Source organism: Cyprinus carpio, chromosome A17 (genome assembly GCF_018340385.1).
Source record: "Cyprinus carpio isolate SPL01 chromosome A17, ASM1834038v1, whole genome shotgun sequence".
Taxonomy (NCBI): domain Eukaryota; kingdom Metazoa; phylum Chordata; class Actinopteri; order Cypriniformes; family Cyprinidae; genus Cyprinus; species Cyprinus carpio.
In genome coordinates, this window is record NC_056588.1 from 24,819,691 (window position 1) to 24,845,335 (window position 25,645).

General features: G+C 37.7%; 1 protein-coding gene, 1 long non-coding RNA gene and 1 pseudogene across 2 annotated transcripts; 2 read left to right on the forward strand and 1 right to left on the reverse strand.

The window, feature by feature from the left end:
* The first annotated feature begins 786 nt into the window (after nt 1-786).
* On the forward strand, nt 787-1,185 carry LOC109054610 (protein LDOC1-like). Its single transcript, XM_019071861.1, has one exon. It carries the CDS (start codon nt 787-789, stop codon nt 1,183-1,185), a length of 399 nt encoding a protein of 132 aa, XP_018927406.1.
* Nucleotides 1,186-2,225: 1,040 nt separating this feature from the next.
* Nucleotides 2,226-25,645, forward strand: part of LOC109085400 — a 56,294-nt pseudogene continuing 32,874 nt past the window's right edge.
* On the reverse strand, nt 19,449-20,690 carry LOC122148214. Its single transcript, XR_006162195.1, has 3 exons — nt 20,453-20,690; nt 19,757-20,008; nt 19,449-19,625 (listed from the first exon to the last, which is right to left on the reverse strand). It is a non-coding gene; the product is annotated as an uncharacterized LOC122148214 (long non-coding RNA).

Consider the following 25,645-nt stretch of genomic DNA (forward strand, 5'->3'; position numbering starts at 1 on the left):
TTTTGCTATTTAATACCAATCATGAATGAAGAAATAAACATTTACACGTTAAATACAAACATTGTTTGTGGACATGATTGTGGCGACTCATACTTTTAAAAAAGCAGAATTTTGCCAGGACATTTTAAGCAAGATGTTGTGTGTGACACTTACTGTGGTTCAGAAGGATTTATGTGTTTATCAAATGTTCAGGTCAGGATCCTTGTGTGTTTTTTACTCCAGGCTCCTCTGAAAGCTTCTTTCTCCTGTTTGTCCTCACTGTGCATTTTAGAGAATTGATTCTTCATGATGAACAATTTCCAGGTTATGGGCTTGATGACGAAGAAGCAAGAAAATGAGAAAGCATCAATTACGTTCATGATGGTGTCAGAGAATCATCACAGTCAAAGCCACCTCCATCATCACAGTCACCTGTTCCAACTCACACCCGATCCTGTCACCGGATTACTAATCACCTGCACCTGGAATCAGTAATCAAGTCAACTACAAAGTCACCCTCACCACAGTACTTCAACATCCAGTCTACCAACCCGAACTGTATCCAGACTCTATGTGTACTTACCTGTGTTGTTCTCCTCCGTTGTTCTCCATAGTTCCTGGTTCCCTCTCTCAGACGATTCTGCAAGGATATCCTTCATCAGTCAACAGCTAAGACCCATTGAACTGACTCTATATATTCAAGACACTCACCTGCCATTTGCTCCTCACCATCCTCATTCAAGTCTGTTAATAAATCACCTTTAAAATTGATTTGTGACCGAAGACCGGACCAACACCGACACCTCCATGGGTCCCCGGTCTCCCGCTACCACTCTTCGTGCCTTTCTCACACCACCACCCAGCCCTCAATCTACCTCTGCCAGTCCCATGGCTATATCTGCTTCCTACGTGGCAGAAACAAGTGGATGTGATGGCTTCCTCCTTCAAGTAGTGCTGTATATAGAGATGCAGCCACTGAAATTCACCACAGAGCGCTCCAAGGTAGCATTCCTGATTTCTCTCCTATCTGGTCGTGCATTATCATGGGCGAGAGCTATATGGAATGGTGCCAACAGTGTCATAATTAAATCCTATGAGGCTTTCACTAACCACTTCAAGGAGCTGTTTGGGTCTGCTACAGGAGAGCTCTCTATCTCAGATCAGTTACTGTGGTTGCATCAGGGCGCCTTTTCTACCAACGACTAGCCCGTGCAGTTCCGAACTCTGGCCATGGCTAGCGGATGGAATGAGGCAGCTCTTCTCAGCACCTACAAGCAAGGATTGGATTCCCGTATCCGTGCTCAAATGGTGATTTATGATGATTCTGTTAGATTGGAGAGCTCCATGCTCAAAGACAATCGCATTTCCCAACACCTAGCCGCCTGCCACACTGCCAAAGCTGCACACCAGTCTGTCTCCCCACCAGTGGTCCCCCAGTACCAGAACCCATGCAACCCAAGTGGATTTGACTCAGCTGTCCCATAAGGAGCGCACACGCCGACTTGCAGCTGGACTCTGCCTCTATTGCGCTGCTACCGATCACCGCATTGGGGCCTGCCCCATCAAACCCCCACATTCTGCGGTGAGTACCATCCAGTATGACCCAATAATTTCCATGCTGTCAACAATTTCAATGCAGCTATATTTACCCCAGCTTGTTCTGTTACAGTCTCAGACCTGGTCGACTCTGGCTCCTCGGGCAACTTCATCTCGCAAGAACTCCTAAGTCATCTTCAGCTGCCTTGCCACCGTCATGCCCAGGAGCTCTAAGTCAAAACCATCCAAGGAAAACCGCTAGGACATGGGCATGTGAGATTTAAGGCCCCTCCCTTGAAACTCAAGATCGGTAACTTTCATGAAGAGGAGATCACCTTTCTGGTACTGGAGGGGCCCACGTCATCCTGGGACGCCCCTGGCTCATCCAACATTCTCCAGAGATAAGATGGAATTCCTGTGAGGTGATTCACTGGAGCGAATTCTGTCATCAACACTTTCTCACTGCACTTCCACGTCCACTCCACCAAGCGGCCAACAGCCGCTTGTGGGCTTGCGGCCCTGTGTTGATTACAGAGCTCTGAATTACCAGACTGTCAAACTCCCTTATCTACTTCCCCTGGTCCCCGCCGGAACCTGGCCGACCATCACCAACATGTAAAACAGTGAATGACCAGTGATGTGGAGTCGAATCATGAGGCAAGTCTCTGTACACAGCGGGTGAATGTCAGTCTGAATCGACCAATGAGGCCATGGGATTCATAGCACAGGACCTACCTGATTTGTCTAGATCTATCTTTGTCCCTGGCATATCTGGCACAGCTGGCGCAGCAGAAAAGGAAGAGGGAGTAATACTGGCTGGAGCACAGGCGCGCGTGCACAATCAGATTACAGTTTTTCGCCTCCACAAGTTCCGGCATTGATGATCCACACAGTCCGCTGACAACCCCTGACTCCCGCCCAAATCTACAGAGGCTCAGTCAGCACCATCTGTACCTCAAGCTGGAGAAGTACGATTTCCACCGCTCAACAGTGCAGTTCTTCGGCTACATCATCGGCCAGGAGGGAATTCAGATGGACCAGGTGAAGGTGATCGCCATCACGGAGTGGCCCATTCCGCAGTCGGTAAAAGAGCTTCAGAGGTTCTTAGGATTTGCCAATTTCTATCGGCGCTTCATCAAGGATTTCAGTCTGCATACAGCCCCATTGACCACCATGCCCAAGTCCCTGTCCTGGAACTCCAGCACCCACGAAGCCTTCGAGAAGCTCAAGAAGGCATTTAGCATGGCTCCCATCCATCCCCATGTACCGTTTGTGGTGGAAGTAGACACCTCCACAACAGGAGTCGGAGCCGTGCTTTCTTAGCAATTTGGTGATCCTCCAGCCTTGTGCATACTATTCCAAGAAACTAACCCCAGCGAAGCAGAACTACGATATCGGTAACAGGGAACTGCTGGCCATAAAACTAGCCCTAGAAGAGTGGCGGCATTGGCTGGCGGGAGCCATCCATCCTTTCACTGTCATCACTGACCACAAAAATATCCAATATCTCCGTGATGCCAAGAGACTCAATCCCTTGGGCTCTATTTTTCACCCGGTTTAATTTCATCATTATGTACCGCCCAGGAAACCGAAACTGCAAAGCCGATGCCCTGCCCTGTCCCGCCTCCATTCTCGACACTCCAACAGAACCTGAGCCGATTCTCCTTCAGCCCTCATTGTAAGCCCCATCTTCTTTCAGATGAGTTGTGTTGGTGATTGTCAGACTTCCAAAAACAGCAAATCATGGAAGCCCATTTAGCAGGAGTGTCTGTAATCTAAACAGCCCAATAGTTTGGTGTTTTAAGAACAGCAGTCTATATTATCATGACTGCGAACACAAAGTATGGCAAAACTTTATCAGTGAAGAAGATTAGTGGGCGAAAACTGCAAATGAATGATTGGGACAAAGAAGAATTGAGTCCAAACAACACAGAACTACTGCAGCAAAGTGGCAGCAAACCTCAACATTCACCTTGAAGAGCCTGTTCCCACAAAAACCGACCACAGAGAACTTCACAAACTTCACAACATCCATGAAAGAGCTGAAACTGCTCAAACTGAAGTCACCAACATTAATGCTACATGTGAAAAAGATGGTGTTGGAGCACCAAAAACTCAACTGGATACTATTCAGATGTTGTATGATAAATTTATTCTACAGTGCAAGCTGTTTTAAAGCCAAATGGTAGTAAAACACCTTAAAGATATAATGCTGTTTCCCAGGTGTATATGTTATTTTGTCCAATCCCTGAACATAATGATATAGCTATTTCACTGTTACAATTCATATAAAGTTGACAAAATTTTTTAACTTAAATTGAGAACATGTTCTTAATAAAAACAGAAATGTCATCAATACCTACATAAGTAAATTAATTTTGCTTAAAATGAAGGGTTGCAAAAATGCACACATACATCCTTAATTAAATTAAACAAACGTGTAATATTCGAAGTATGTAAATATACACTATATCCTCCATGACTTTAAGTACACTGCTCTGACTCTTGTTAACATTGGATGTACAAGTTTATCTTAAAATGCCGTGGTCATTTTTAAAACAAATTATTTTATTGGGTGAAAACTGTGAGTAAAATTATTTTAAATATACTGGAAAAGTTATGTCAATTTCATTTCAGAATTCCAGAAGTTTTAAGATTGGAATGTTCCACTGGATCCCACTTTTCATTTGAAGCATGTAGGTTCCTCTGAAGGGAGCAAAAGTAACTTATTTTACCCATTTCTCACATAAAAATTTCACACAAGTGTTCAGACCATGTTTTGTATTTGTACTCATGTAGAGTTTGTGATGATTGTTGTGATGATGACGACGCATCATCAGGAGCTCTACAGCAGCCATGAGTGACCATAATTGACTTTCAGTTCAGAACAGATTTAAGATCCACTATAGCAGTTTGATCAAAATGAACACCACTTTCAAAATTGATTGTGAAATCCTGTAAAAATACTACAGTTAAAACCTGTTAATTGTAATAGTCAGACTTTAGTTTGGGGACCAAGTCTCACTATTAACTACAACTTTTCCCTCACTCCTAATCTGCTGCTTATTTAAAGTAAGTAAGGTAGTTCTTGAGTTGAGGTATGGGTTAGAGTTTAAGGCATCTAAAATATGCAGAATAAGGAATTAAAATGAATCAGAATCAAAAGAGCTTTATTGCCAAGTATGCTTGCGCATACAAGGAATTTGTTTTAATGACATAAGCTTCCAGTACACCGAGACAACAACAACACAGTCAAAAAAAAAAATTAAAAAAAAAATTATGTAAAACCTTTGCAAATAAATAAGTGTATAAACAATTGTGCTATAAATGATAATGGAATAGGATTGAGTAAGATGCAGGGATGTACTAGGATGAAGGGGTAACAAATAAATATTAGGATATTGCACATTTTTATTGCATAAGTGGGGAACATTAACTGTTCATGAGGTAGATTGCCTGGGGGAAGAAACTGTTTTTGTGCCTGACTGTCCTGGTGTTTGCGGCTCTGAAGCGCCGGCCAGATGGCAAAAGTTCAAAGATGGGGTAACTTGGATGAGAGGGATCCAGAGTGATTTTCTGAGCCCTTTTCCTCACTTTGGAGGTATACAGTTCTTGAAGAGTGGTCAGGGGAGTACCAATGATCCTTTCAGCAGTCCGAACCATTCTCTGTAGTCCCAAACCAGACAGTTATTGAAGTGCACAGTACAGACTCAATGACAGTTCTACTCAGCTGAAACAGTTGGCTGAGTAGAAACTGTTTCAGCAGTTCTACTCAGCTGAAACAGTTCTTATATGCTTATAAAGCATATGTGCTTTATAAGTACTAATTAACAGCCCATAGGCTGGTAATATGCATGATAGTAAGCGACTAGTTAATAGTGAGAATTGGTCCTTAAAATAAAGTGTTATCATTGTAAAAGATCTAACAGGAATTTCTTGTAATGTTACAGTAAAATATTGTGTTAAATGTACAGCGAAATAGATCAAAGAGTGAAAACCCATAATTGATATTGTGTGTGACACTTCATATTCGATGGTTTTTTCATTTTCTTTTCTTGTCAGTTATGATGTACATTAGGGTTTTATGTTTCATCTTATGTTGTTAAACAAATGTTTATTACATTATTTTAGTGAAACGTGTGTTGCCATGATGCTGAGTATTTGTGTGAATGACAATGTGACCTTCTATATATTAGTATTTGCATCAGTTTGTGATGGAAAAAAAGTTAATTGTGTTGAACTTTATTCATCATGTTATTTTCGCTTTACCACCTGTTTTTAAGGTGCTTGTCAGTGTATTATAAAGGTACGTAGGTAGGTAATTTGGCAAATATGGTATATTTTTTCAGTTAAAGTTTTTTTGTTTGTTTTTTTCCCCCCAAAAAACTTAAATTGTTGCTATTTTTTTTTAACACAGGCACAGGTATCATTAGATGTGTGTTACGATGTGAGTGTGCAGTGACAGTTTTTGTCTCTTCAGGTTTTTAAGCATGCACCCACACACTTCCCTCACTTCTTCAAGTGTGTGATGGAGTCGTGTCTGTCGGGCGAGCAGCTCTGCCTGTCGCTGAAGGAGCAAACAGTGCTTCTGCTCTTCCTCGATCACTGTTTCAACAGTCTGGTTAGTAACCAATCATCAGCAATTGTTAATAACCTCCTTTATTTGCATTAGTTGATTTTGGGCACTCTTCTAAAAACATTTACTACATGACCTGTTGTTTTCTGGGCACACCACTCAGTGGCACTGTTCCCTTGCAAAGAGCAAACAGACTGGAAAATGTTTTTTTATGTGTTTTTTTTTGTAACTGTGCTCAAAACACACTGTGCAAAACACTTCAGAAATGAAACCAAATGGCAGCTCTGGGGTTTATGTGTATAATGACGGTTTCATTTTTTCTCTATTTTTGGGTTGCTTCATGGTGTCTCCCCACCCAGAAGCAGATGGTCCATTTGCGTTGTTGATGAGATTTCATTGAAACTAAAACCATTGTCTTCAGAATCTTTGAATTTAGTGTAACTAATTTGATATTAGGTTTATTTCCCAGAACTCCCAGAAGATATTGTTCTGGACTTGATCCGTGAGCAGGTGCAGAAGCTGGTCTCTCTGCCCATGTGGATGTATCTGCTGCAGGTGAGTATTACGCTTCATGTCCCATATGAGCTCTGCATCCTGCCGTACACCAGCCACATTTTCCTGAATTACAAATCTTGCAGATTACAAAATGTGTGTATTATAGTAAAAAAAAAAAAGATGATCTTACCTGGAAGGCAATTTGAGCAGCATCTTAAAATTAAATGAATACTTTGTAACATTTATTTAAATCATTCATATATATATATATTATATATTATATATTATATATATATATAATATATTATATATAATATATATGTTAGGTGTGCCCCCCCCCCACACACACACACACAAATTTGATACTTCATTTTGTGTACTCTGGCGCCGACCCTGATAATAAGAATCATCTTCAATACTGAATTCTGAATTGTGAAAAATATACATTTATGAGAAAAAAAAATTATTCTGCTGTTCTTCTTGGTCACTAATCAGTGTGAACTCCATAGTGGTCTCATATTTTCGAGAGATGATAATTAAAAAAAAAAAAAAACAATTTATCCCATACTGTGTACATCCATACATTGACAAGACTGCAGTCTGTTTTGGCCACTACTTTAGTTGAAACTGACTCCAGATTCTGTGTTTATTCAGATGAGACTGCAGCAGGAGCTGAAGAAGGTCCCAAAACTGCAGAAATTCTGGAACCTCATTAAAAAGAACTATGAGAAGATGGAGCCGCAGGATATGGAGCAGTAAGAAACAGCCTCACGCCCCACAAACCTGAAACACCTCAAAACAGTGTCCCCCTACCCCAATTAAACCAGTTCACACACACCAAAGCATCTTTTTTATATTATATTCTTATTAAAATAACACATCACTGTTTGTGTGTGATATTCTTTTTGGAGTAATATATCACTGATTGTATTTATACTTTACTCTGTACACATTGGGTTTGGTTTGAGGTTTTTATAACAGTATAGAATACAATTACAAAAAATAAATGAATATAATTCCATAAAAATAACACAACAAACGACGCCCTATATAACCAAATAATAAAACTATCAAAACAAATGATCAGATTTATTTAAATTATCAAAACATATAATGCAATGCAATCCAATGATGACTGAGAGATGAACAAATAAATGGTCCTCAAAAGATCCTGATGATCAGATTTGAGACTCTAAAACATGATTGATGGAGAATCAAGTAAAGCTGAGCAGCTTCAGTCCAGTAAAGAGTTCATCTGGAGTTAATATACTGCAGTTATTATTACACTAAAAGAGCTTTATTCATTGAGTATTTGCCTACATTTGCGCTACAAGTTAAAGTCCATTGGGTTTTTTTGAGGTTTTTTTTCTATACACTAAAGCAGAGCTTTATTCATTGAGTATCCCCCGTCGCTCTACATTTGCACTACAAGTTAAAGTCAAGGCATATGTAAAGTCAATCTTCCATATGCAATGCAATCCGTGTGATTGACTCAGCTGAACAAATAATTTCATTTTCCTGATGATCAGAATCTCTCTGTGATTGATGGACCATCCTGTGACGTGACCCAGCTTTAAGAGCAGCTGCTGATATTACTGCAGTTATTCTGACCTTTACTTGTATTTTTGCTTTGAGAATCTCTTTATTCATTGACTACATTTACAAACACACTGCGAAAAAAGCTAAATTCCATTTAAAATCAACCCACCCTGCCGCCCCTCAGGCAGTGATTTATTTTTGCTTTGAGAATCTCGACTCATCATAATACTGTCATTTCTCTCTCCACTGCATTTCCTCCATGACGTGACCCAGCTTCAGTATTTGTGAAATGCGGTGTCGCCCACTGCCCTTTCCCATGTTGTTCGGTTCATGTTGCTCTAGGGTCCGTCTCCATGGAGAAGGTTCACTGCTGTGAGAGATTCATTGAGTTCATGATTGACCTGGAGGTGAGCTGTCATTCCAGGTTTCTGCGGTTCCTTATTTTTTCTTATTATGATAAAGTCAGCACGAAATGTAAATTCACCCTGTCTGTTCACTAAATGCATGTTGTAGATCTTACAGTGAACAATTAATCTGTGCATGTTTCCTTTTAAAACCTTTTTTTTTTTCTTTTGTGAAATGTGAAAGACATTTGAAGCATTAAACAGAATGATGACATACCACTTTATATACATTTATATATATTTTAAAATGTAATTTAAGGACAAAACTGAACTTTCAGCATCATTACTCCAGTCTTCAGTGTCACGTGATCTTCAGAAATATTCTAATATGCTGATTTGCTGCTCCAGAAACATTTATTATTATTATTACTCTGTTGAAAACAGCGGAGTAGAATTTTTTTTTAGGTTTCTTTGAATAGAAAGCTCAGAAGAACAGCATTTATCTGAAATGCAAATCTTTTGTAACATTAGAAATGTCTTTATCATCAATTTTGTTAAATTTAATGTATCCTTGCTAAATTAAAGTATTAATTTCTATAACACCCCCAAGCCCCCCCCCCACACCCCAACACCCCACACCACACACACACATACACATACAAATACACACACACACACAAAAAAGTAAACTGACTCCAAGCTTTAGAGTGTAGTGTGTTAAAAAAATACAAATACTTAACTGTTTTAAATATTGATAATTATAATAATAATCAGAAATGTTTCTTGCTGAGCAAATCTGAATATTAGAATGATTTCTGAAGGATCATGTGACACTGAAGACTGGAGTAGTGATGCTGAAAATTCAGCTTTGATCACAGAAATAAATTACATTTTAAAATGTATTCAAATAGAAAGCAGTTATTTTAAATAGTAAACATATTATTATTATTAATATTATTGCTTCTGCTGGATTTTGGATCAAATAAATGCATGCTTGTCGAGCAGAAGAGAATTCTTCAAAAAATGTTAAAATCTTAATGTTCAAATACTTTTGACTAGTAGTGTAAATAATAATAATGCCTGTCATAACTCAATCTTTCAGTGAATTTTCTGTCTGGTGATGTACGCAGGACTTCTTCGATTATTTAATCATTTTGAGTGTCATGCCCACATCTTAACATCCAATCAACAGCCGATGCATAGAACCAAGTCCCGGCCTACATTTTTCCTTTTCTGATAATCCCTTATGCACGAATGTGCATCACAATGCAGAAGGAAAGTTCCGTCACTATGTGCGTTGTGTTGTAACTTTAATGTATTTTCAACCTTGCCCGTCTTTGCCAGGCTCTCCTCCCGACCCGCTGCTGGTTCAACACAGTGTTAGATGACGCTCATTAGCAGTGTGCTTTATCAATAACTGAGAATGTTAATTGGTAATGCATGGCCACTAGAGCTGCATGATTAATTGATATAAAACCCAAATTGCAATATGGCTTAGTGTGATATAAAAAGGTTCTCGTTTAATTAAGTAAATATATGCGCAGCACTGTGTTCATTTACTCGTGAGCAGCTCATGATCCACTGATGTTTTCAGTGTCTCGATTCACAGTAAATGTTGCTCCACATGAGCTCCACCTGCATCTGCTCTCAGATTGAGTCATGCTGTTGGGAGCTAAACGTGCACCAACCATCTCCCCAGACTTGTATTGAGAAGCGCTCGTCAACAAAAGAAAAGCTTTAAGAGCTTCTTGCGGTTTTCCCTTAAAATAAAATTAGCTGGTTTCAATTCTGAAAAAGAAGAAATTAAGATGGCCATAAATATTAGAATTGTAATTTTATAGTTGTATGTAAAAAAAAATAAATGTAAAAAAAATTTTTCTATTTTTTTACAGTGAAGTATATATACTAATAATATATTATAATATATATATATGTATTTTTTTTTTTTCTGTTTTTTTTTTTTTTTTTTTTACAGTGAGGTATACCAGTAATATTTCTTTCTTTTTTTTGTAATTTTTACGTTTTCATTTATTAATAATAATAATAATAATAATAGTAATTATTATTATTTTATAGACATATTGATATATTATCAAAACATTTAGCTTGTGCAGCCCTGTAAACAAGCACAGCAAACCTGGATTTTGATTGTTTCTCAATTAATCAGTCTCAATTTATATTATAATTTTTTTTTATGTTTTTGTTTTTCCCGCAAAATGTGCTGTTTGTGTGAAACTTTTACATTTTCGATCATAAATAAAGAGTCAAAATTGCTGTGCCATGGATGAATTTTTTTTTTTTTTTTTTGTGTTTAAAAATGGGTATGCTGACTAGAAATAATAGCGCTATAATTAGACGGCCTTAATATATCAGCCTATTATACTGATCAGACTGAGTTTGATAACAATTTTAAAAAAGTCATATTTATCTGCTGATATTGATATGATAATTGTTTCTGTGTTTCAACAATTTTCTGTTTTAACAATTTAACATTTGTATTAAAATGTTTCACTTGACATTGGTGTTGTTGTTGTTATTATTGTGTTCAGCTCCTGGACATGTTGAAGTTCTACACCGGCTTTGAGATCAGTGATCAGACAGGAAATGCTCTCACACAGAAAGAGATGACCACACTTCACTACGACAGAATCACCTCTCTACAGGTAACCCATCTCACACACACCCTCAACAGTCTGTCAGGAGCCCCACACGTATTTGAGGGGATTTTAAAACTGTGATTACCAGTAATGGATAAAATCATAAAAAACAAAAACTCAAGGAAAATCATGACTTTTTTTGTTGCGTAAACACATTTATTACCAGCTGTTCTGCATTCATTTCTTTGACATCCATTGACCGGTTTTAGAGACTGTTATGCATTTCCAGAATAATTCAGGCTTTTTTAATTAATTGATTTTTTATAGTTTCATAAAAATTACAGTGTACATTTATAACACTATACTTTGTATAATGTTAACCTGGCAATAAAAAAAAACTATCTTCAGTCTATTCCCATCACCCAGTGCATCAAATGTTCATCAACAAAGTTTTTTCCCCTGACGAAAACTAGATGATGATGAGATGATAATAAGGTCATTAAATGATAACTGAGACTAAATGAACATGCAGACATGTTGCGGAAAAAGACGAGATTAAAATGGAGTTAAAAGAACAAAAACATTACCAAAATCTTTTTATTTTTGTTGAAAAAAGTGGAGGCAAAACATTTCAGACCGCTGTACAAAACATGTTTGCGGTTGCCAGATATCAAGAGCTAAAAATCTCCCAACAATAGACACGCCCCTTACTGCTGATTGGCTACAAGTTTGTTTTGCTACTCTGCCAGACTCAGTTTTCTAAAGCGTTTTTGAAAAAATATATACCCCACCTTTAAACGGATATGTACTCTGCCCAGCTTTTGGCTTTATGCAATCTGGCAACCATTCACAGAAGCACCGTGATCTGAAAACACCATTGATCTCCACTGTATTGTTTGCGATTGTGGTTGCTGATTGTAACATTACTTGCTCAATAAGTTGTGTGGTTTTTTTTTTTCTTTTTTTCCCATTGTTTTAAAAGAGAAACATAAATGCAATTTGGAATTATTGTAATTACTATTAGAAACGTCTCTGTTATAATATCTGAGAGTAGGTTTTTGTTACACCAGTTTTCATAATGTAGACAGGGCAGCGTAGCCTATTTCTAAAGACATTGGTGTTTATTTAGCCTGTAATTGATATCCTGTGATAAATCAGTACAAGATGAATACAAAAAAATAAACCATTCATACAATTCAACATACTATTGAAATATCAACATCTGATAAAAAGCAAAAAAAGAAAAAACCCAAAAAAAAAAAATCTCAAAAACCACAACAATAAATTTGAACCATTATACAGTAAGACGAAAATATGATGAAAATGTGTAAGTTTCCAAATAATTTGCAGTGTGTAGTAATATGTAGCTCCTTTACCTAAATGAATAGATTTTAAATGCACATAAGCCATGAGCAGATGATCCAGAGCCTGTGGTCTGCTGTTAATCTGTGGCTCTCAGGTTTAGTAATGAATATGTTCAAAAATGGTTCCTGTATTATCTTTAAAGATGTAGGCATAGCCAGCTGAGTAAATTCTGTAATGGTCATGTGGTTTGTGATGATTCATTGCTGTCAGATGTTTCAGAAGGCCTGTGACAGGTGTTTTTTTTTTTCTTTTTTCAAAGAGCAGCATTTGCTCATTTCCCTGAGCTCAGTGATTTTGCTCTGTATAGTGTGGCCGCTGTGGACACATGAGAGTCCCTCACCAAACACTTCAGCCATCTCAGATATGTGAGCAGTTAAATGTGACCCTGGACCACAAAACCAGTCATAAGGGTCGTTTTTCGAATTTAAGATTTATACATCTTCTGAAAGCTGAATAAATAGCTTTCCATTGATGTATGGTTTGTTAGGAGGACAATATTTGGCCGAGATACAACTATTTGAAAATCTGGAATCTGAGGGTGCAAAAAAATCTAAATATTGAGAAAATCACCTTTAAAGTTGTCCAAATGTAGTTTTTAGCAATGCATATTACTAAACAAAAAATACGTTTTTATATGTTTACGGTAGGACATTTACAAAATATCTTCATGGAACATGATCTTTAGTTAATATCCTACATTTACATTTACATTTAGTAATTTTGCAGACGCTTTTATCCAAAGCGACTTACAGTTGGGGGATACATAAAGCGATTCTCCTTAAAGAGGTAAACAGACACAGGAAGTGCTTGTAATACCAAGTTTTAGACATTGTTCAAATAAGTACAAGCTAGAAAGAGAAGGATAAAAATAAAGAGAAAGACCTTTCATTATTTAAAAAGTAGCCAAGTAGCTTCGAAAGAGATGAGTTTTCAGCTGTCCCTTGAAAATTGTCAGGGATTCCGCATTCCGGATAGGGATGGGAAGATCATTCCACCAGCCAGGAATGGTGAACGAGAATGTTCTGGAAAGTGATTTTGAGCCTCTCTGTGATGGTACCACGAGGCGTCGCTCACTAGCGGATCTCAGACTTCTTGAGGGGATGTAGATACGTAGTAGTGAGTGAAAGTAGGTGGGTGCTGACCCTGTGGTTGTTCTATATGCAAGCATCAATGTCTTGAACTTAATGCGAGCTGCAACCGGTAGCCAGTGCAAGGAGATAAAGAGAGGTGTAACATGGGCTCTTTTGGGCTCATGAAGACCAGCCGTGCTGCTGCATTCTGAATCATTTGTAGAGGTTTGATTGTGCTTGATGGAAGTCCAGCCAGAAGAGTATTGCAGTAGTCCAGCCTAGAAATGAAAAGGACCTGGACAAGAAGTTGTGCAGCATGCACCATTAAAAAGGGTCTGATCTTTCTGATGTTGTGCAATGCAAACCTGCAAGATTGAGCAGTCTTTGCAATGTGGTTTTTTAAGGTCAGCTGGTCTTCAAAGGTTATACCAAGATTTCTGACTGAAGTTGATGGGGTAATTGTAGAAGAACCTAGCTGGATGGAGAAATCATACTGTAGAGTTGGAGTGGCAGGGAAGACAAGAACCTCAGTCTTTGCCAGGTTGAGCTGTAGGTGATATTCTTTCATCCATGCCAAGATGTCTGCCAGGCAGCCTGAGATCCATGCAGCTACCGTTGGATCTTCTGGTTGAAATGAAAGATAGAGCTGTGTGTCATCAGCATAGCAATGGTAGGAGAAGCCAGCAAAGTGGAATCCCTTTGATGTCCAGTGATGAGAGGGCAGACAGGAGGATCTGATGATTGACTGTGTCAAAAGCAGCAAATAGATCCAGAAGAATAAGAACTGATGATTTGGAATCAGCTTTTGCAATCCAGAGGGCTTCCGTGACTGACAGTAGCGCAGTCTCAGTTGAATGCCCACTCCAGAAACCTGACTGGTTAGCATCCAGTTTGTTGTTCTGTGAGAGAAACAATGATATCTGGTTAAAAAACAACTCTTTCGAGGGTTTTTGCTATAAATGGAAGGAGAGAAACAGGTCTGTAGCTATCTGTAAGTGAAGTTTAATGTAGGTTTCTTGAGCAGTGGGGTTACCCGAGCCTGCTTGAATGCAGTGGAGAAGGTGCCTGTGAGGAGAGATGTGTTGATAATGTGTGTGAGTGCTGGTAAAAGTGTAGGAGAGATTGCTTGTGTGAGGGTATTGGATCTAGAGGGCATGTTGAAGGATGGCTGGAGAGGAGAAGTTTTGATACTTCAGCCTCACTGAGGGGACAGAAGAAGAAGATGGGAGTTTTAGCGTTGGGTGTGGTTGGTTTGAGGTCCTTTGTGTGCTGGGCTGAGAATTGACTACTGATTGTTCTGGTTTTGTCTGTGAAGAATGTGGCGAAATCATCCATTGTTATAGAAGTGGTGGGAGGTGGTGGAGGGGGACAGAGGAGATAATTAAATGTTTTTAAAAGATTACGTCATGTGTGTCTGGGGCGCTGTTGATCTTGTTGTGGAAGCATGAAGATTTGGCAGAATGGACTTCAGCAGAGAAAGATGAAAGCAAAGACTGACACATCCTCTGGTCTGACGGATCTTTTGATTTGCACCATTTTCTCTCTGCTGCCCTGAGTTTGGTCCGATACTCACGAAGAACATCGGATAACCAGGGGTTAGAAGGGGCAGCCTGTGCTGGGCTGGAGGAGAGAGGACATATATCATTTGGACTAATGATTTTTGGCATGAAAGAAAAATCAATAATTTTGACCCATACAATGTATTTTTGGCTATTGCTACAAATATACCCCAGGGACTTAAGACTGCTTTTGTGGTCCAGGGTCACAAAAATGATGATGTGTTATCTCTTTAGAGATAGAGAGTGAGATGCAGCTCATTAGATTAAAGGCTGCTGCCAGAGCGTGATGATAAAGTCTCTTAACTGCAGACAGGGTTCCCACAATTATAAAATACTAATCTAAATATCAGGGAATTTTAGACTGGTGTTTTCCAAAATAGACTACAACTGACGATTATTTTGAAAATCGATTAATCTCTCAATAATGTCTCAAATTAATTGCTAAACTGGTTGAAATCTGATGGTTATTATATTGCATTACTCTTATTCAGTAAAGTTTGTGAAGTTTAAAGCAGAACTGTTTGCAATCAAGATGAGCCTTTATGCAAAATGGAAGAGGCATGACATGTTTTTTATTATTTTATTATGTTCCCTGAGGTGTAATTATAACATCACTAAAGTTTTTTTTGGATGAAAACATGCAGTGTGAACGCTTTCCATTAACATAATTGTGGCAAAAAATATGCACTTAATAATACGCACTGCAAATGGAGTAATGTGAACCTGGCATGTGCGCTGCGAGTGTGCATGAGCGCACGGTCTCCAGGAGAGCGCACAAGCACTGAATGGTTAAACACAGGCAATAATTAAAAAGTAATGCAATTTATTGACGTTGTGACATTGCCTTTATTGTGCAAGTGACAATTCCTGTGTCAACTGTGCAGCGTGCAGGTTGCTTATAGACAGACGCAATGTGTGGTGATTTGAAGCCATTTGCATATTTTGAGAGAGAAAGAGAGAGAGAGCGCGCGGTGATTCACTCCCGTTGTTTGTGAAGTTACTTCTCACACAAGGTTTTCAAATTACTTTATAAGTAGAAATATATCATTATAATTATTTCACCCGCGCCAGACAGAGACTGCGATGGTGCCGCTACATGACTCGTGCCAAACCTCTCACGGAAGCGTCATCAGCTTGAGATCGTTTTTTGAGATGAGCCTTTTTGGAGATTGCCGATTAATCATCCCAATATGATTACTGGCCGATAGTTATTGGTAGCCGATCAATCGGAGCACCCCTATTCGGCAGTGTATAACATGTTGTTTTTCCACAGCCAGGAATACCCTGCACCACAGATTCAAACAAGCCATTTTATAAAGGAGGGTTATTACATAAATGTTTTTTTTTATTGATGATGAGGACATTTTAAGTTATGAAACTTGCAGGATGGGTTAAGCATACAAAGACCTCCTCTATGTCAAAAGATCAAGGGAAATTTGGTTTCTCAAGCCATGACCCCTTTAATTAATTGTCATTTTGATCAACCGATATCAATTCTTCAATTCCAAGAATTGATCTATGCTGTTTTCAGTTAATGTATAAAACAGTATTCGTAGGAAGTTTTACATCCAAAAATTTGCAATAAGGTTTGTGCTTTGTTACTTTTAATACATCAATTTTATTAAGAAATCCAAACAATACTTGTGGTTTTGGTGCTCTGTAATGTAGCGTGACAGATCGCTGTAGCCTCAGCTCAAGCGGTACACTCTAAAAACTGCTGGGTTGAAAACAACCCAATTTGGGTTATTTTGGCAACCCAGCGCTGGGTCAAAAAGGGACGAACCCAACGCTGGGTTATTTTAACCCAACCAGTTGGGTTAGTATGTTTAACCCAGCATGCTGGGTTGCTTTTTTTATGGTTTAAAATTACTACTTTGCAGGGTTTTAAAAACCAGAACGGGTGTTTTTTTATCACTGTATTTCAGAAGGAAACCGACTGTATTTAGAAAATGTTCGATTTTGCACGTAATGCTTGATAAGGCAGCGTTTGTGAGCTCAGCGCTTTGTAGCCGTTACCGGAGAATCCTGCATCTCTCCCGCTCTTAAAGCGCCTCCTGCTGGCAGAAAATGAACTTGCGGAGTGTCGCCACTAATTGAGTGTAAAGGCCTGTTCACACCGGGACGAATTTCGCGCGCGATATTCGCCGACGTTTAACGCCTCGTGACTAAACAAAGGGCGCCAATGTGAGTGTGCACACCGACGCGAAAAAACGCCACGCGTAAAAGCGTCATTTTTTAAAAAACGCCTCGGGTTCGTTTTTTTGGTTTGACGCACCGCGTCAAAAACTATACGACCAATGAGAATGGCGCTTTTGCACACGTGTCTGGAGCTTCTGAAGTTACAGTAAAACACAACTTGGGGGCGCTCAAACACAAAACTGTCTTGCTGAGCACACATACGTAACGGCGAAGAAGATATACGCCAAGTAGCGTCTACACTGCCGGGAAGAAATAAGACGAAGAAGATGCAAGGCAAGATGAATGTAGAGTTGCTGGTCTCGTTGGTGTCAGAACACAAAGAACTATATGACAAACGCGACAGCGATTACAAAAATCTTGATAAAAGAGAACTAGTATTTCTAGTATTTCTGTTTTACATTAAGCGCCATCTAATGTCAGGGAATGAATTTGCATGTTCACTCGGCTCATCGTCAGCGAAAAATCGCTTGGGTGTGAACACAAAAAACGCGTTGAAAAACGCAGTCTAACAACCCACTCCTACATTCGTCCCTTCACGTACTGCCCTTAAACCTTCGATAAACAGTGCATTGCTAGGCTAAAATGAACCCAAATTGAGCTAGGGCATTAAACCTACAAATTTTGTTCATTTTAAAAATCACTTTTACACACAAATAGTAACTATCAAAAGGTAAATATTTATTAAAAACAAGAGAAAAGTCAAAAAGTAACATGCATGTAAGAAGAAAAGCAGAAAAGTATGGCATTAACAGCTACAGAGTTCATAAATAAAGCATTGAACATTTGTTGAATATAACTTTTAAGATCAAATTGGACTTTGGTAAATTTTATATATTTGTATAAAAATATACGAACACACTATTATACAATAAATGTACAATTAGTTAAGTTCTTTACCAACTATTCTAGCATTACAGTACACAAATAAACCACAACATTAACACTGATATTATAACATTTAACAGATGCACGCGTGTGTGTGAAAGAATGTGAGCATGTGTATGAATGACAGAGTGTAAACTCTTTTACTAAACAACACAGAACAAGCACTTAACATTTTGTTTTTACAAATTATACACTTACAGTTTGTTTCACAGTCCATGAATACAGATCATGCATCACTGTCAACTTTCATGATCTCTTCAGCATAATTGATGTAGTCATGAGGAACCCCCATCAGCACATGTGACATCTTCTACATCACCCAGGGCAGCGTCCTCCTTTAAAACCACTGCTTCATCAGTTTAGGGGAAAGGACATTCTCTTCTCTGACCAGCATTCATCCCAGTCACCGCCTGCTCTTCATCAGTGGCCTAAAAAGAGAAACACATTTGAAAAAAGAAAACAATTAATCTAACTATCCATTTTCAGATAGAGGTGTATTCACATCAGTAAGGAGAGGTAAATAATCTGTTTTAAAGTTTCAACACTTTGTGTGGTTGTTTAATGTCAGCGCTCGAGAATGCTATAATGGCAGCACCAGTGTGAGGGCATGTGATATTGTTTGAATAAATATATTGCTTTCAGAAAGCTACTTTACTGAAACATTCACACATACCTCACAAATGTTCATGTACATGGAGGGCTGCTCTTCAAAGGGTTAGTCCACCAAAAAATGAAAATGGTCATAATTTACTCTCCCCATGTTGTTCCAGACCCATACAAACTCTGCTAATTTTTGGAACACAAATAAATATATTTAATATTCTATTAATTTTTGTCCTCCATTGCTAGTCTGGGAGACCAATATTTTCTTCTGAACAGACATGTTCGCTATCATATAATTTAAGATTTAATCATATATAAATATCGGAATGGATTACTTCTACAATAACTCTGAAAATTCTAAATATATTCATTTGTATTCTAAAGACAGACAAAAGTCGTATAGGTTTGGAATGACATGAGGGCAACTAAATGATTTTTTGTGTGAACTATTCCCTTAAGAGGGAAGACCAAGAATGATGACTCTCCAAATCAGACAACTCCAAAGTTGGTTTGAGTTCTGCAATGAAAAACAGACATCGATGGTTTTAATGAAATGAGCACATAATCACACTGTTGTTGCATCAAAATGTGAAGTAAAGAGACAGGAGACAACAGAAACATTTATTTTGCTAAAAAAAAACTTACATAAATCTCAAAAGAATGACGCTCACCTATGTCTCTGGCTTTCAACATCTACAAAAACAAAAAACAAACATTATTTTACTCTTAGTAAAAGAAAACAACTGATAACTGATATTATGAAATTATGAAGTTCACTTGCCTTAAATTATCTTTCCCTCTCTTCAGAAGCCGAGAACACCGCCTCCTCCTCACACAAGCAGGCTTCTGTGTCCTTAACTCCAAAGTTAGCTTGAGTTCTGCAAAGAAAAAAGGGACATCACTGGTTTCAATAAAATATGAACATGTAATCATACTGCTGTTGCATCAAAATGTGAAGCAAAGAGACAGGAGACAACAGAAACATTAATTTTGATAAAAAATAACTTACATAAATCTCAAAAGAACGATGCTCTCCTATGTGTCTGGCTTTCAACATCTACAAAAACAAACATTATTTAAGTCTTAGTAAAAAAAAAAGATAACTTATAATTCTGAAGTTCACTTGCCTTAAACCCGTCTGTCCCTCTCCTCAGAAGAAGCGGAGAACACCGCCTCCTCCTCACACAGTCCGTGACTCTTCACAAGAGCAGGTGTCTTTAACTCTCAGTGCGGGGACAATGAAGACACGAGCTCAACAAGTCTGAAATATTACATGTAAAACATACTTTTAACAATTACCACTTCAACAGCCTCAAAATCATCATGCTAGTCTTTATTACATAACGCGGTTTCCTTTAAGAAACTAACGTACATTCAGTTTAACCGCGAAAAATAAGATAAATTAATATGAGTGTAACCGTAACCATAACCGTCTATTAACACCTCAAAAAGTGCAGATATTTTAAAATATTATGTAAATATGACATAAGACACTCACGGACGTTATATTAAAAGTAACTTACGTGTTCCGTTCAGTAACGTTAAAGGAGGCCGTTAAGACCTCCGTTTCTGAAGCGAAAACCGCGTCCGCGTATGTTTCTATATAACGTTAAACTCTTTTGTTTCTGCCTTTCATAAAACCTTTCGACTTTCATAAACCGGGTAAACAATAAACGATAATTTTACATTTTGAATCTTTACTTACCGTAATGTCTTTCACTCGCTTCTCGCTTCTTTCACGCTGTGAAAATAGCGGCTTCTCGCACTGGAGACGTACGATTTTAACGTGACGTGCGTGCTCTCCTTCACGTCCGCGTTCACAACCCAGCGCAGCTGGGTTATGATCAAGTCCAATTTTCAACCCAAACTTGGGTTAAAACAACCAAATGTCCTACCTAGCGGTCTCAACCCAGCATTTGGGTTGAAAAAACAACCCAGCGTTTTTTAGATGTATACATGAACCGATCATCTCTTCATCTTCACTACTAGTTAGAGCACAAAATAAACATGAATGAACATCAGAAGATATTTTGAATGTTTAAAGAAATAGTACTGATTTTAGAATACCTGTTGTATCTTCTCAGAATACTCTTATGTCATGCTATTCTGATTTGCATCTATACACTTATTTCATAAGTGGTAACAAATGGATTGTAACATTAATTGAATTTTCTTCCAGAAATAGTAATGTGAAACAAATAGCAACTGTGCAAATTTAGAAGCCACCCCAACCCTGGTAGATTTAAAAATAATAATAATAACAATAAAATAATTATTTTTACAAAGATTTTAGAAAAGCTGACACAACATTAAAAGCTGAATGCTATACATTTACAGTTTTCACATTAGATCCATGTATACGAGAAGTTGAGAGTTCCATCGACATAATGTCCAACAAATACACACACCACCTTTTTCCCCACACACTCCGAAGAGCAGGCACGTGCACAGGTAGGGCTCAACCTGTGCAGAGCACATGCCCTTTTTGCCCTTACACTCCGAAGTGCCCTTTTTTTGGTGGTGTTTTTTTTTTTTTGTTAATTGATAAAAATGCTATTGGTCACCCTTTACGTCTGTCTGTCTGTTTTACAAATATTTAGCAAATGAAAGTTCTTAAAACGAGCTTGTGTAAATCTTATTCGATCCTCAAGCTGTCAGTAAGCTGATAACTCCGCCCCCTCTATATTCATTGAATCAACTGAAGTTCCACAGCAGCCGCACAGTAGACAACAGCTGAGCTGAACAAAGTTTTGCGAAGGGTAAATAAATATCTTGTTGTTTGAATAAGTACTACTAAACACTATGTCTATAAAGGCTCATATTTTATTTATTTGATGTCTGACTGACTCACTGACTGAGACATGTGGGACGTCGCCTGAGAGAGAGGGCTAGCATTTGCCATCTAGTCATAGCCAATACATAGCCAACACTTAAATAGCCTGTGCATACAGTAGCATTTCATCTTTTATAAAATGCGATTTTGGCCAAATGCATTTTACCACAGGAAAAACTGAGCGTTCCGTCTATATAGCTACAAAAACTAGTTTGTAACCTGTAGATGAAAATGTAATGTGAGGCGCCGTGGCCGTTTTAATGACGGACAAAAAAACAAAAATTCACATTTGCACACATTCGCTGGTCAAAAACTATATATTGATAAGTAATACAAAAAACATATAATTTGTTTTTACCATCGGAAAATCATAACAGGTGCGCCCCCGCGCTGTTTCGTACTGGAACTTACACAAAGCGACGAGTGATCCTCGTCACCTAGATAACATAGATAAGAAATTTCTTCTTTGAATTATGATTGCTGATACACTTAATTTATTAACATTTAGGCTAATCATGTTATGGTATACTCTCCGCTCGTCCTCACATGTATAAAATGTAGTAAAACATGGTTTTACTACAGTAATGTAGTAGTAACTAAAAAAAAATTACAGAAGATCACTGTGAAATCTTTATATTTTATCATGCAGAATGTAATTCATGATTCATTCCAAGGCTTCATTTATTTGATCCAAAATACAGCAAAAACAGTAATATTGTGTAATATTTTTACAATTTTAAAAAACTGTTTTCTATTTGAATATATTTTAAAATGTAATTTATTTTTGTGATCAAAGCTGAATTTTCAGCATCATTACTCCAGTGTCACGTGATCCTTCAGAAATGCTTTTCACTGCAACTGTACTTTTCACACTATTTTTATTTATTTTTCATTGCTGGCTTATTTTAGGGAAAGTGTAGTGAATAACAAACAATCAATATAACAACACCACCAATCCACCACAGTATCAAATTTTTGCCAGGTAGGCGGATGTTACATGTTGGATATGTTATAGTAATGGTATGGCTATAGTTTCTTATAATCTGGAATTGAGTTGGTCATAATTACTTAAATTATATTTCAAAAAAGTTTGTCAAAAATACTTGACTCATTGCTCACCTTCCCCTCTTCTCAATGTCATTCATAATCATGTTAACCAAATAATACAAATTATCTTATAAAACCAAACAGAATAGCTAAAAAAGAGAATATATATGGGAGAGGGACATCCAAGTGGATCACAGTGAAGTCATAAACATCTTCAAGCACATGGCTCACAGAAGGTTGCTGTTGTAATTAGGTTTAAAGAAGCCCTTAAAACCCTGTTTATCTATATTATCTAATTATGTAATATTATTATTATGGTTGTTATTAATCGTGAATAAATCTAAAGCTTTTGAGACTATTATTTTGTGTTAATGAATTTGTCATGAAGATGTGACCATTTCTTCCTTTTATGCAGGCTTACTAAATAATCTTGATATAAAAAAAAGGGAGGGGGTGCCCTTTTTCAGTTTCAGCACATGCCCCTCAAAAGGTCTGTGCACGGCCCTGGTGAGGAGGATTCAAACGTTTACTAGCAATTTTTTTTTTTTTTAAACATCTTTGTTGTACAGACAAGGTGAGGTCTCAAAAGACATTCATGATAAAATGGCGCGGGGTCAAACATATCTCAGTACCCAACAAATATGATCCTGTGAGAGCCGAGTCCAAAAAGGTGAGAGAGAGGGGCACTTCCCAAAAAAAACCGTGCCTAAAGATTCTTGCAAACAAAGATTACACTTAGGAGAAGACGACAGTTTCAAATGAAAACGTTTCATTGAAGTTAAGTAAACCCTATGCAGCAATTTCCAATGAATCATTTGGTGATTAGGGTTTTTAGAAGACAATTTAAACATACCCCATACCTGATCTGAAAACAAAACATGCACATCCTCATTAAGATCCTTAGCCCAAACAGATGTAATAGATAAAGGTTTGTATAATGCTCTAGAAGAAAGAGAGATAACTGAAGCAGAGGAGAGCGATTCCTCAGAGGGAAGGATTAGTTTGCACAAAGGGTGAATAGACAGTTGAGAGGCACCCAATATGCCCGTTGGGCCAATCTAATGCACAAATACATAAAAAAAAGGAGGTGTCTGGCAGATTATAATGAGTTTTAAGATTCTGGAAGAATTTTAGGAGTGTAACAATTTGCATGTTTTGTATATTTAAAAATCCTGCCAACTCAAATGCTTTTTAGGTTGTGTATAATATTTCTGAAAAATGTTCGATGAATTACATGTGCAAATTGATGCAGAAATTGAAACTGCACTGTGTGCTTCTGTTCATTTGTGACTCAGTCATTCTTGTTCATCTTTCTGCCTGTGATCCCAATACCCTCCACCGGGTGTCAGCATACCTGTGTCTCCTGCCTGTGCTTCCTGATGCAGAAGACACGTCCTACCATAAAGAATTCCTTCTGGAACTGCTGGTATGGTTTTCTTAAAGAGCAGGTCATGGGTTTTCGAAAAATATATTTTTTGCAGTTTGTAACATAGCTATCCTTCAATGTGCTTGCAATGGAGTTTCCGGTTGAACATCATCCTCGGACTCTGGCTCGAATTGATAAGGTAATATCAATGCCATTTTTGTAACCTTATAGCATCTTTGTTTAAAAGTAACCCTCTGGAGCAAAAAAATAATAATTATGGTAATGGAAGTTTCGTTTCCGACACGCATTGCATACGGAAAGACCAATCACAACAGACTTGGCCAGCTGCCCAATCAGAGCAGAACAGGCTGATGGAAGAGAAGGGTTTACAGACCCTTAAGCTCAAAACTCCTTCGAACAAATCATTTTGAAATCATTGAAAAATTTATTCTAATATTAAATTTATATTCTGAGAAAATGACAATGTTTTCTGACCTTAGATGAATTTAAACCTGTTGTAGGGAACTCCAACACAATATTAGGACACTTTAAAATACCGTATGACCTGCTTTTTAAAATATCACTATCATTAAGTGTATATTAAGTGTATTTCCTTTTTTTGCTTTATTTTTTTATTTTTTTTGTCCAGTTTCTAAGGCAGCACAAGAATGCGCTTAAACATGAATATGTTTTCTTCAGTACTGACAAGTAATAATAAAAAAATAGGCCCATCTAATTTAACAATAACATATGGCTCATTATTGTGACTCTCTATAGCTTACAGCATAGCTTCACACATTTGTGATTAAGAACATTTTGTCACATTCACACAATTAAAACCTTCTTTTCTAGCAAATATGTTTGTCACAGAGATCCAAATGTGCATAGGAAAGTTTTTACTACACATGCACAGAGATTGTCACAGGACTGTGTTCCTGCATTCCAATAGATAATGCCTTCTTGCAAGCATATTTTGTTTGTATGTTCTCACATGCCATAAAAACTCTGGGGGATATTTTGGGTATTTCCACAGTAAAAACTACTAGCCTAACTACTAATATGAAGTTCAAATATTTTTAGAGGCAAGTGAACAATCAGTAATAAAACTAGAAAAAATAAACTCATTACAAGCAATAGAGCAATGTAAACAATTCTTTCAGGTTTTTCAGGTGGGTCTAACAGTAGTATTCCAGTACAGACCTTTAGTGTATAATAAAATGTATAATAACACTGTCTTCACTCACTGTATAATTGAAATGTAGATTAATAGAGGTTATTTGTCAAGTGCAGGGAGAGATTTTCTTTTGGTCTTTTGTTGTTTGATTATCATTAATGGCAGCTGGTGAATTAGGCTGCTGTCACTTTATGACCTTATGCACAGATCTAATATACTGATGCACATCCGATTTCTTTCTTGACTATTTACATTTAGACATAACAGAGTGTGTTTACGAGACGGGTATTTTCACATAATTTGTTTGGATTTGTCCGTTCAAGCGCAAAAACGCGTGAAAGAGAACTCAATTCAGTGTTAGAATTACCGAATGAAGTTCTTTTTCACGTCGTCTCGCACTTGATTGATTTAAATCACTTGAATGTTTAAATTGGCCAGACTTGTGCCTATGATAAATTTTTGTTTGGTTCAATGGTTC

Bases quoted from the DNA above. Each gene is read 5' to 3' on its own strand.
- LOC109054610 (XM_019071861.1), top strand. From the start codon at position 787: ATGGGTCCCCGGTCTCCCGCTACCACTCTTCGTGCCTTTCTCACACCA.